Source organism: Carlito syrichta, unplaced genomic scaffold, assembly GCF_000164805.1.
Source record: "Carlito syrichta isolate Samal-C Ts95f unplaced genomic scaffold, Tarsius_syrichta-2.0.1 Scaffold302821, whole genome shotgun sequence".
Taxonomy (NCBI): domain Eukaryota; kingdom Metazoa; phylum Chordata; class Mammalia; order Primates; family Tarsiidae; genus Carlito; species Carlito syrichta.
This window is the reverse complement of record NW_007246917.1, coordinates 3,041-16,411: the sequence shown is the minus strand read 5'-3', so window position 1 is coordinate 16,411 and position 13,371 is coordinate 3,041. Positions and strand designations below refer to the sequence as shown.

General features: G+C 32.5%; 1 protein-coding gene across 1 annotated transcript in view; it reads right to left on the bottom strand.

Annotated features, from left to right (window-relative positions):
• Positions 1–12,554, bottom strand: part of MYO3A (myosin IIIA) — a 95,618-nt gene extending 83,064 nt beyond the window's left edge. Inside the window, exons 1-3 of the mRNA XM_008057162.1 lie at positions 12,402–12,554; positions 7,389–7,599; positions 3,948–4,095 (exon numbers count right to left, since the gene is read on the bottom strand). Coding sequence (XP_008055353.1) covers positions 3,948–4,095; positions 7,389–7,471 — 231 coding nt within the window. The 5' untranslated portion in view covers positions 7,472–7,599; positions 12,402–12,554. The remainder of the gene's footprint in view (positions 1–3,947; positions 4,096–7,388; positions 7,600–12,401) is intronic.
• Between the last annotated feature and the right edge of the window lie 817 nt (positions 12,555–13,371).

Below are 13,371 nucleotides of genomic sequence, written 5' to 3'. Positions count from 1 at the left end.
TGTAAATAGTTTCCTGCTTATAAAATGACTTCTGACGTTCAGTGCTAAACCCACGGGTACATGTATAAATGACACATGTAAAAACTCACCCTTGTAAAAAAAAGCAATTATTAATAGCTCATTTTAAAAAAACTTTAATCCAATTAATAGCTAGTCAGCTGTGCTACTCTAATAGATGAAGAAAACTTATCCAAAGTATAAATAGGTGTATAAGTAGGTTGAGTGAATCTTCAGGATTTCAGAGCAATGCTTTGTAGTATCATCATACACATGTTCTAGGTGCCCTAAAGAACAATGTCATTTGTTCCAATTCAAACTCATGCCGAGGGGTGACCAATCTATGGTTGGTGTGTGCTCCCCGTGATTTTAAGTGTAAACTTCTAAGGAGCAGGGTTCACATCTTTTGTATGTTCTATACACAATGATTATACAACAGTGCAAAATACAAAGCCACCACTACAGCACCAGGATGAGAATACCTTTGACAGGGGATGTACATTTCTCATATGGGATTCTAATATGAGAAATGTGACTTAAGACTTTATATCACACTTTAATTACTGTTTAGCTGTCTTACACATGGAAGAAAATAAGATAATGAACAAAAAGAATAAATCAAATAAAACCAAAACCTTTGCTATATATTTATCTTGGAAATTTAGTGTGAGGGCTATTGAGAAAAAGATGCCTTCCTTGTCAGAAATGAGAAAACAGCCCTTTGAGCAGCTAACTAAAAGCCTTTCAGAAAATGGAATTCAACAGTGTGTCAGGAAAATTCTGTACAAATGTAACAAGGAAGGCTGAGATATAAATATTATGCTTGTGGAATTAATAAAATTGAGAGAAAATTCTACACATTTTCAGCTGCAACTCACTGAATAGCTTTTGGCTGAATGTTAAAATTTAAAATGATTACAACTATACTTCTCAGTCGAGCATCTTCTATTTGCAAGGTGGGACCTACATTATCATCTAATTGTCAAACTGTTGTTTCAGATACAAATTGTCCCTTTAGATTTTATTTGAAGTCAGTATACATAGAATTATTCTTCTAGTGCTGGGAAAGCATGAGAGCTTCAAATACTATGAAATATCAAACTCCAGAAAATTTTCAGGAGTTATATATTAAACACCCTGGAAGAATAATGCTTCTATAGACCAGCTCTCTTAACTCTAAAAATCTTGATAATAAGGAAAAGAAAGGGATGGAAGTTCTAGATGCTCTAGGTTGTTGTCAAGAGGATTCTGAGGCATATAATTAATGTCCATAGTAAAATAGACTATGAGGATAAAGGAGGCATAGCTGCTAGTGAGTGGATAATAGGAATTCCTCCATCTAGGAAAGTAATACAAATTGTTAGTTGGAGGCAACATTCCAAAAGAAATAAAACTACCCTCTTAGCAAGCTATCATTTAGGTCACCATCATAAATTCTTTCACTAAAAATGTTTTGGTGTAGTCTATTGATTATTTTTGATAGTAAAAGGCAGTGGGAAAATCATATTCAAAATATCTTTGTAACCAGCTTTGTTGGTTTGTATATTACAGATAAATCAAAGTTGAGTTAAATAAGAAAACACTTTCAGCAGACCATTATTTATGTTCCAATGTTGTAGAACTATCAGTAAAAATAATGCTTGCTGATTTTAACAAGACCAGAAGTGTTTTATTCATTAAGGTGCTGCCCAAGGCTTGTTTGTGTCTTGCTGAGACTTAGCCAGATCATTTGTATGTCTCATGAAAGTAAGGACACTATTTCTTACTGACAGGCAATAATGGCTCTGTTAAACTAAGGGGTTCTAAATTAGGTCAAACCTGGGTAACATTTGACCAAAAAAGGTGTGACCATGACTTTAATTAATTATTTGGTTTTGTAGCTATTTCTCATTTATATAAATTAGTGTAAGCGTACTCTTTGTTTGTGATAGTTAATTCATACAGAGTTAGCTTTTCTTAGTTACATTTTCTACCTTCGCAAGGGAGTAACAGAGTAAAAGAATAAAGTGCCACACACATGTTAAACTAGAGAGAATAATTAACTAAAACCATTTCTACTGAATAACATATTCATTAACCTGGTCATACTCAGCCACCAGTGTCTGATCCATAAAATTATGAAGCAGGAATTCCTTGATAGTTCCCCTAGGCAGGCACCTAAAGGATTGGGAATGGTCTTAATTCCTCAAATTGCTTTTTATAATCCTGGATTCTAGTTGAAGTTTTAATTTTGTTGAGGGAAATCTTGAGTTGCTTGTTTTCAGTATTTCTCAATGATATTTTAAAGGGATTTATAGTTTTGTAGCAAACCCATAGACAAAAGACTTTAGGATCATGGATGAAATTCAAGGCTATCAATCAAAGTGATTTGTAAATTATAATATTTTATAAAAAGTGAAAAGCAATAATTATTGAAATATCTGTAAATTGGCTTAAGGCTAGTTTCAATAAAATCAGATACTACCCAACTCCAAAAAGAAAACAATAGAGGTCTACCAATACAAGTCATTAATTAGATGGCCAACACATGAGAATGCACCTGGTAACCCTCATAGATCCATATCAAAAAACCCAAACTACAATTTTTTTACTTGTTTCAGTCTCTGGTTCAAATGGATTCTGTGAATATTAAAGTGGGATGACATTAATTTAATTAATATTTATTGAAGACTTGCTATTTATTGTCAGTCTCTGAAAATATAAAAATAATATGTGACCTAAATAATATGTGACCTAAATAATATGTGACCTAAATGAGCTTACAGCCTAGTGAGAAAGGCAAAAATGTATTAATGACTGATGAGATTAGGAAGAGCCACGTAGTAAAGTGGAGAGATCGGAGATCAATGCTATAGACTCAATGTGCCCAGATGGTGAAGAAATTAATGCAACACAGTGAGTGTTGAACATGGTTTCAAGGATTTTGGCTGGGAGGGGAAGAGATAGGGCCATGGTTACAGAGAGGAGAAGGGTTTCTGTTTTGTTTTGGTTTTTTTCTGTTTGGTTTTAAAATTTGGAAGAGACTTCTTCATATCTAGGCTATAGGAGGGCACCAATGGAGAAAGGGTTGAGAGCAGTGAAGAAGGTGAGAGGAAGAGAGAATATTTGATGGAACAAGATCCTGGGGTAGATAAGAAAATAAAGTCTTAAATTTACATCCTTTTTTTTTTTTTGCCTAAGAAATGTCAAGATATAAATATTCTCTTTTGTGACTACTGTTTTCAAAATGTAATTTCAAAATAAATTCTCAATAAACCTAAATATTTGGAATAAAAACAGGTTCATTTACCTCTAATTTAAACACAAAACAATGTAATATTTGAAGGAGACAAGTGATATACTGAATGACATGAAATATGACTCTTTCGGATAGTAAAATAATTTAAATGGTACTATAGTCTTGCCAAATTAAATTCAAGTAAGTCTCTGATTTTTTTCTAAGAAAGAATATTTTTGAAGCTGAATCATAAATTACACATTGTACCCTGACAAAATTACCATTTCATAGCATTTTCATCAAACCCATTATCTTATGTTCTGTTGCCTAGCTACTGGAATTCTGAAGTTTAATGGGTTTTAGATGGATATTGAAATTTCAAATAGAATTTCAGCTATGCAGTCTACAGAAAGAGAAACTATTGGACACATCTGTTTATTTAAAATTTCAAAGGAAATTTCTTTGTAAGGGCTCAGACATGCTAAATTTTGGAGAAGAGCATACCGATTTTCAATTGAGAACATTTAACATCATCTATCAAGTTATGCTAAATTCATACTAGTTTTTTGTTTTTGTTTCTGTTTTTGCTATAGACATGAAGAAAATAAAATATTTTCTTTGTCTTTTTTTAAATGTTTAAGGCTTTAAATTTATGATATATGCCCTGCTTCATTTAGTACAACTCTACATTTAACACACACATGCATGCATCTTCATAAGTACCTCAACTTACCTGTTCCCATGCAAATACATGTTGATTAAAATAATACTGAATTTGTTCATTTGCAATGTTAATGCACAGCTGCTCAAAGGAATTTTTCTTGAAATTTTCGAAGCCAAATATATCAAGGATGCCAATGCTCAGCTCATTATTAGTCCCACTAGAAGAATTAAAGAGATATTACTTTGAAGTATTTCCTGAAGAGGTAATGCAAATCCAGGACTCCTGTGCTTGAGCTAAGAAACTACTACAAGGACATATACTTAGAGTGAAATACTCTTAATTGAAAAAGATTTTCTTCATAGCATATAAAAATATCGATTTTAAAATGTAAATTGAAAATTTTTTCCTTGTAGTAGAGAAACCACTCAAATACTCTTATATACTGAAACAAAAGAAAGAAACTTTTTTCCCTAAGCACAGTCATAACCCTGTGTGATTCAGGAATCACAGGAGCAAGTTGGTTAGAACTCAGAACACAGCAAAAATATATTCAATAAAAATTGTATGATAAAAGTAAAAATTCTGTTAAGGAGTATATTTAGTCTTTCATTTTAGCAGAATTAAAAAATTTACTAAAAAGATCTTAATTATTTTAAAGAATTGTTATTTATTTTTGGATTATTTGATTATAATTGTTAATATGTAAATGATAAATAGCAATCTGGAGAAAGATATAAATATATAAAGATTTATTTTATATTAAATACTTTAAAATACAATTAAATATTATTTTACAATGGAATATTTTAAATAATTTTTCTACTATTGGTCAAAACGTTTGCTCCCCCCGCCCAGAAATACATATATTGCAGAGTTACTTTTATGTGAATTTATTTATTTATAAATATTTTTTATTATGGTTTTGTGGGGTACAGTTAAGGGTTAGGTATACAATTACGTTTCATTCAGGCACCCTGTTGATAAGAGGTGTTTCCCCGTCCCCAGACAGATATTTGCTATTGTCAATCCCATCTCCCCCCTCCATAGTTTCCCAGTACCGTCAGTCATTTTCTTATAGTATTACATGTTTAAGGTCCATTATATGAGTGAGAACATGTGATACTCGGATCTTTGTTTCTGTGAGAGGTCACTCAGTATTATAGACTCTAGTTCCATCCAGGTTGCTGTGAAATTCATGATTTTGTTCTTTTTTATGGCTGTGTAGTATTCCATCATGTATATGTACCACTTTTTTTTTTAATCCAGTCCTCTTTTGATGGGCAGCATGGTTGTTTCCAGGTTCTTGCTATTGTGAACAACGCTGCGATAAACATACGTGTGCAGGTATCTTTTTTATAGAGTGATTTGAGTTCTTCAGGGTTTTATGTGAATTTAAAAACGAAAGTGCAAAAGATTCTTTTTGTGTTTATTATTTAGATATTCTAGGTTATGCCTCGTGTGAGAAACTGATTTGGAAATGGCACCTAGCAACTGGACGCTGTGAGCTGAAGGATATGCTCTACATTTAGAGGAAGTGACTGAATTCAGAACACAGATTACAGAATACTTTAAATATGTGCCAGGATGAACAAAAGGAAAGTTATCTGAGTACTTCCGAAATTTCCTATTTTGGATAGTAAATGTAAGTCCATGTGTTTATATGAGGAAAATGAGGAAAGAAGCCTAGTTAAAATGCATACTGGCTTAGTCAAAATTATTATTCTTTTATATTTACTTTGTCCCACAAGATCTCACCAAGATAAATATTTAACTCATTGTACATTAATGTGTTAGAGACAGAAAAGATGTTACAAATGATCTAGTATGGGGATTCTTAAAGTGGTATCTATTAATGGCCTTCAAGGGGTCTGGAATCACACTGTATGCAATATTTTGGTGGGTATGTTTAAATATACACATTTTAAAAATCTTGAATGAAGGACATAGATAGCTTTCAAGAGGTTCTTAAAAGTCTTCAAGATAACCACCAATAGTTAAGACCACTAACTTATTAATGACAAGTCATTCAATGACTTGACTTGTCATCCTTATTTAATAGCCGAGGAGGAAGAGACCTTGAAACATGCAGTAACTTTTCCAGTGTCACACAAGTTAGTGGCAAAACCTGGCTCTCTAAAATCTTAGTGTAATTTTGACAGAATTGAACTAGAATATTTCAGTTGATCTTGCTCTAGTTTTTTAAACATTCTGTAAAAAATTTTAAAATCTAAGATTTGGATAGTTTTCATTAGTGTATGGCAAGGAAAGTTACCATTTAGCACATAGGCTATAGTAGAATTTTCAGCAGATAATCCCTCTGGGTACTATTTAGAGCCAAACATGCAGATGATAATAAAAAAATGAAGTCAGATCTCTGAATATCTTGCTTACTTTATCTGAATATATGGATAATAAAAAAATTCCTCAATTTTTCCATTTTCATATAAATTCTTGATATCATATAGATGGTCATACATGAACATACAAGTCATTTTGACCATTAAATATAATGGGAAAATTAGATTGTGATTTGCAGGCTTGGCTATGATAGCGTACATACAGTTCAGTAGGGAGGTATAGAAGCAATTTTGAGGAACACAGAACTAAGAACATGGAGGAATAATGGATAATATCTTAGACACTTTGACAGATAATATTATGCTGTGTTATGTATTTTAGTGGAAAACTAATGATGAATTGCACACTTGAAATGTATATAAAGTGATCTTTTATGTTTAGTAAGCAGGTATGAATGGGATGATCTTAAGTTAGGCATCCATCTTGCTTTTCCACATGCAAAATTTCTAAAGATTATATAATTTATGGTAAAATAAAGCTTTAGATGTAAAGGTGAGGACTTACATTTATGTACAATCCCTAGCAAATAGCAAGCAGTCAATGGTGGCTGTGGTTATCTTTATTTCAAAGGTAAGGTTCTAGGAAGGCTGTAGACATGGGGTCAGATAACATTAACGCTCCTATCCTGGTTCTACCATTTACTATGATCTACCATTACATAGTGCATTTTTGAACCACCTTTCACTGGCAATCATAACACCTGCCCTTATAAGGTTATGGTGAGAATTAAAATATGAAAAGAAAGTTTTTCTTTATCCTCAAAATTTAATTTAAACCCTAAAAACAAAATCAAAGAACTACTGAATTGACGTTTTATACAAATATAAACTGGTATATACTTCATGGTAAAACTTCTAATTGAAAGAATGTATTAATTGATAGTAAAATGTGACATTAAAAAATCACTTTGTACTGTGTTTATTCATGTTGCTACAGTTTTTATGGTGCAGGAATTTAAAAATCATATAGTTATGTGGTATAATGAGGTGCTACTATTAGGAAATGAATCATATCTACTAAACTATAGCTTAGATAAAGTAGAAATATCCTTAAATGAACTTATACAGAGCAACAATTAGAAAATACATTTACATTACCTGACATTTGGGAAGGAAATGTTTCTATAAAAATTAAAAAAAAAATTTTTTTTACCTTGGTGATGAGTCATGCTTCAACAAACTGTTTATGCGGTTGACTATCCAACTAAAGAGACGTCCATATAAAGTTTTAGCCATGGCATCTCTGACATCAGTAGCTTTTTCTACAGTATTGGGTCGTATAATTGTTTCTCCTCTAGTGACCACACAGTGGGAGGTGAGAGCTTCTTGTAGCTCATCTGCCTGAATGCAAAGCAATGAAGCAGCTGAAAAATAAGCAGATGTATTTTTAGAAGAAATTATAGCAATGAGATCACTCCCAGAAAATGAAAATGTCTTAATGTGCCTTCTTCAAATGATATGAATTTAATATGTGAGGATTTTGTAATATAAAAATAAGTTACTATTCAAAATGGGTCCTATGTCTCTTCTTGATCATTTTTCTCTACTTATCTTCACTGGTCAAACTTAGGCTGCTGCATAATGTAACACAACACAAATCTCATTGGCTGACAGAGTGACACAACTGCACAAGTGAGTGGTTGTTTACATAATGTTAAACTAATTTCATCAAATTGTGTTCAATAATTTAAAGGGATAACAAATAGATTTGGTGTAATTTGGATACCACTAGTATATACACATTTCAAAATGTAGAAATTAATTGAAGTTTACTTAGACTTCAGGATATACCAAAACACACGTATTTGAAGTAACTTCTGCAGCAGACAGCTGAAAAAGCATGAACTTATCTTGACATTCATGTACCTCTTACCATACTAACTTTTTAGTTTTTAAAAATTACTATTTTATTTATTTATTTACTTTACTATTTTATTTAATTACTACATTTTGTTAAAACTTGGTAATTAAGCATTTATTTAATACTGAATTTCACTTTATTTAAATTTAAATTTCACTGGGAATTTCAAATTAATAACACAAATGCAGTGAACAAAATTTATTTTTGAATATAATAAACATTTTTAACTAAAACTATTAGATGACAAATTGCTTAAGTTTTCAAACCAGTTGTTCTCCTTTTAAAATATTTTGAACATTTTGAATTTACTTTTAGCATTTGTGGCATGATATTTTTTAGTTATGTGGCTAAGATTGTTGAACTCTATCTTAAACAAATTTGCTCATGTTGTAGAAGTACTCATTGCAGAAATATTGCCTTCAAAGTTAACCTTTTGCATTTCTTTCCTTTTAGGCATTTTTATTGCCATTATTCTGCACAAATATATTATCTTAATATAATAGCTTTAACATTTCCCATTTTGTTCAAAGTTGTTTGTAACTATGATTTTAATTTGCTACATAATATTCTTATATATTATATCAATAATTTAAAAATTTTTGGATGTTTAGGTTGTTTCCACATATTCATCATTGTAAAAAATGCTGGGATAAATATTTTTGAAATAAATCTGTGTTTATATTTTGTATTATTTTCTTAGTATAGATTGCCTAAATTCAACAATTGGCTCAAAGCATATAAAAATCTTTAAGTTTTTTGGGTAGATATTACTTAACTGCTCTTAAAAACTCTGAGCCATTACACTCCTACCAGTTAAATAAAACACCAATAAATTCAATTCAATTTCATGGACACCAAAGACTATTGATTTTTAAGTAACCAATTTGATAGAAAACAATGTCTCCTATCTTTTGGATTATAAATGATTCCTAGTGAAGCTGCATTTTTTTCATAATTTTATTGGTGACTTTTGACTCTTATTTTATAAGTTGCAATTTTTTCATTGTTATGTTTACCTTTTCCTAATCAATTTATACCAGTTCTTCATAGCTTTAAGAGAATAATGCTTTGATATATATGTTGCTAATATTTTCCCTCAGTTTTCATTTGCACTGCAGTTTCATTTATGTTTTCTTTTATCAGTATGAATTTTTTTTTTTTACTTTTATGTGTCAAATAGACATTAAAAAATCATTTCTGGCCAAGTGTGGTAGTGGCTCATGCCTGTAATCCCAACATTTTGGGAGGCTGAAATGGTAGGATCACTTGAGGCCAGGAGTTGGAGATCAGCCTGGGCAACAAAGACCAGCCTTGTCTCTACAAAAAATAGAGAAATTAGCTGTGTGTAGGGGCACACAGTTGTAGTCTCAGCTACTCAGGAGGTTGAGGGAGAAAGATCACTTGAGCCCAGGGGTTTGAGGATGCAGTGAGCCAGTTGTAGTCTCAGCTACTCAGGAGGTTGAGGGAGAAAGATCACTTGAGCCCAGGGGTTTGAGGATGCAGTGAGCCATAATTGTGCTATTAGCCTAGGTAACAATGAGACCTTGTCTTGTCTTTTTTTTTTTTTTAATCATTTCTGCTTTTGGTTTTCTGCACATAAATTCCTTCAAGTCCTTTCTCACCTCAGGATTATATAGATACACTTCAGTTAAGTACTTTTACTTTTTTGCAATTAAAATATATGAGAGGAGACCGTCAAAATGGAATTTATTTATAAACATTGTGTGTTTATTCTTACATGTAAACTTTCAAAGTCTTCTGTTTGATGCAATACACCTATTGAGATGCTTTTTCCACAGCTTAAAGCAGGTTTTGAACTCATCAATATTGATGCCTTTTAGTTGCTTTTAGTATTTTGTTTCACCTCTTCCACATGCCAAACATTTCCCTTTGAGGACTTTTTTTTTTTTTTTTAAACAGGGAGACAAAAGAAAGTTGCTTGAGGCAAGATCAGGTGAATAGAGAGGGTGGGGCATAGGGGCCATGGCATTTTTGGTCATGGTGTGGGCAGGTACACTGTCATGATAGAAGAACTGGACACTTGTTTGCCACAACTCAAGACATTTCTTCCACAAATTGTGGGTAACATTCAGGATTGCCTGAGCCCAGCAGGTTGAGGCTGTGGTAGCCATGAGCATGCCACTGCACTCCAGCCTGGGCAACAGAGTGAAACTCCGACTCAAAAAAACCCCAAATAAACGACCCCCCCAAAAAACATACAAACAAACAAAAACTTTGGCTGACTGAGCTGGAGGAACAAATTCTGAGTTGTACTACAAGTGGACCACCTTCCAAAGGAAAATTCTGGGTTTTTTTTGAACCCCCCCCTTGAAATTCATTTTGGTATATGGTAAAAGAGAATCATTCAAATTTGCACATCCCCCCTTCCCCAGATGGTTAGCCAGTTGCTCCACCCTACACACCGATTCCCTAGGGATTTATAATGCCATTTTTGGTAATTTTTCTGTTTCTGAACAGTGTCTCTCACTGATCTGATCTGTATGTCTATTTCTATTCCCACACTGTTTACTCATTTAACATATATTTATTGAATGTCTACTATATGCCAGGCATTTCACTTAGAGATATAATGCTAAGTACAAAACAAAGTTCTAGTCATGATGGTCTTTATCTGGAAGGATTGAGAAGCTAATCAAGAAATGTAGGTGGGAGGAGAAAGGGAACAGAAAGAGGAAGGGAAAGTGGCAGTGAAGAGGGAGCAGAAGAGGGAGAGAGAGGGAGAGATTGAGAGAGTCCACTGATACATGCATTATGTGGTTCCTGAATGAATTGTAGAAAATGACCTGGAAAAGATTAATGCATGATGTGGAGTGGACAATTGGGAGATTAATTGGTTCAAGTGAGAGGCAAAGTTGTTAAAAAGGATGGCAATGATGGTAATAAAGAAATGGTGCTAAAGAGAACTGGTCAGATTTGAGAGATATTTATAGGATAAAATAGACAGAACTGGTACCTGATTGGAGCAATGCACTTGTAAAACCATCTGGAAATATACCCTTGGTTTGGAGATAATGCCTTGTAAATTTAATTATCAATCATTTTAATGTAAATTAATAAAATGTCTACTTTCCATGAATTTCTACTTTATTCCAGAAAGTACTTTAAGTAATTTAAATTATATTAATATTGACCTTTTGTAACCTATATGATTGTCTCCTTATATAGAGAGATAAGTTCTCAATCATCAAAATCATTTTTTAGTTTGGTTGCTTCTAATATACCCTTACCTACAACCTATCTATCTCTATTGCAACTTATCCTGTTGGTTGTTGATAACTCTTCTATTTATGAGCAGATGGTGAGATTTGAATCTTTTCAATGGAATTTTCTGGTAATTTTTTCCACTTTGGACAACCTAATATTTGTGTGTCAATTACAAGTTTTTATATATGGAAAACCAGAACACATTTCCTCAAGGTTTCAAGGTACATGTCAATCACTACATGCCACCTTCAGACACTTGATCTGTTGTATCACCACCCTGGTTCCAGGGACACAGTGGGACAGAGATGGCAGGGATCTTAAGGACAGTTCTGGACCAGGAGGTTTGGCATTTATACTAAAACATCTCTTTCTCTTCTTAAGTATAAATCAGAAAAATAATACATGAATAAAAATTCATATTATAAGTCTCTAGGTAATACATGAAACAAATAATATGGAATTATAGGAGCATATGCCAATATTAATTATAAAAGAATAGAATATATTCTAAAGAGAAAAAAAGGATGCCATTGGAAGAAGATATCAATAAGGAATCTTAAGTTATTGGAATAATTAATAAAATTCTACTATTATGAGAAAACTTGATTTGAATTAAATACCATAATGAACTTCTCTTACGTATAAAATTACAGCAAAATCAATAACCCAGGATGAATGGGTATACAAAAATTCATCCAGTATGAAAATATTACAGGTCTTAATTACTTATAAAATAATATATATACTAAATCTATAAGATAACTACTTTAATTATTTTTCAGATCAGTTTATTAAATTTTAATTACATTATCCATGTTTTTACATTGAAATGTAAATAGTTCCTAAAATAGTCATAAAAGTCTAGTTGTTAGATACATTGCCTATAATGATCAGTTAATTTGTAGGCATGAAGATCTGTTTTAAACATTAGACTTTTAAATTTTAGTTTTATACAAATTGAGTTTTTATTTAAAGATTCCATATTAGTATAATTGCTTGAAATTATCCTTATGTGACACTTATGGTATAGCATAAGACTTTTAAAGAGTCCAGTTTTGAATAGAAGATGATGAAACTCACAGTTCTCCAGAGCTGCATGATTGGAAATGTGGCTCTTGTCAATCTGGTGTTCAGTTGCCACAGAAGAAAATTCAATATTTCCAACATTTAAGATTGCAGCAAGTATACTGTATATACTTCCAAGTTGCTGAAACACACCATAGAAACATTGGCATTATTCTCTCCTTGAGTATGACTGAAGACAGACTGGTGAAGACTCTTAGGCCCTAGCGTTAAGCAGGTCACCCTGCAGACTATGATGTTAGGCTAAGAGATCCAAGTTGGCTTGGCCTCACTAGTAATTTTGACTTTAGAGGTGAGTATAGTGCTGTTAACTAGTCAGTGCTTAAAATATTTTATGGATGAAAATATGAATAAAAATAGAAATGAGTTATCCACTGAGGAAGTAGAAATACCTCATTCATTAGGTCATAGATAAATCTATCCACGTGACATTTAACTTCAGAACTGAGTGTAATTGTTACCATATGTATATTTTCCTCAAGGCCATTTTAAAATGAAGTTATAACTATGGATAAAGGAGAGTTTAAAAAGCAAATCAAAAGATTCCAGCACCACAAAAGATACTGGTGAGGATGCAGAGAAAAGGGAACGCATCTACACTGTTGGCGGGAGTGTAAATTAGTACAGACTGTGGAAATCACCACACTTGATTTCTAAAAGTTCTAAAAATCGACCTTTCGCACAACCCAGCAATTGCCCTTCTGGGAATAAACCCAAAAGAACTCACTCACTCCTCACTCATAAGGGGATCTTGAACATTTATCATTATACTATAAGAAAGGGATTGGCAGTAGTGGACACTGCCAGGGGAGGGAGGAGTTGGGCACATAACATTAATTACCTGATCCCAAACCAGGCAAAGTGAGGACCAATGGGAGGTTCAAACTTCACATGTATGATGACCACTTATGTACCTAATCCTGAATTGTACCCCACATCTTTAAAATATAAAAATTAAAAAAAAAAA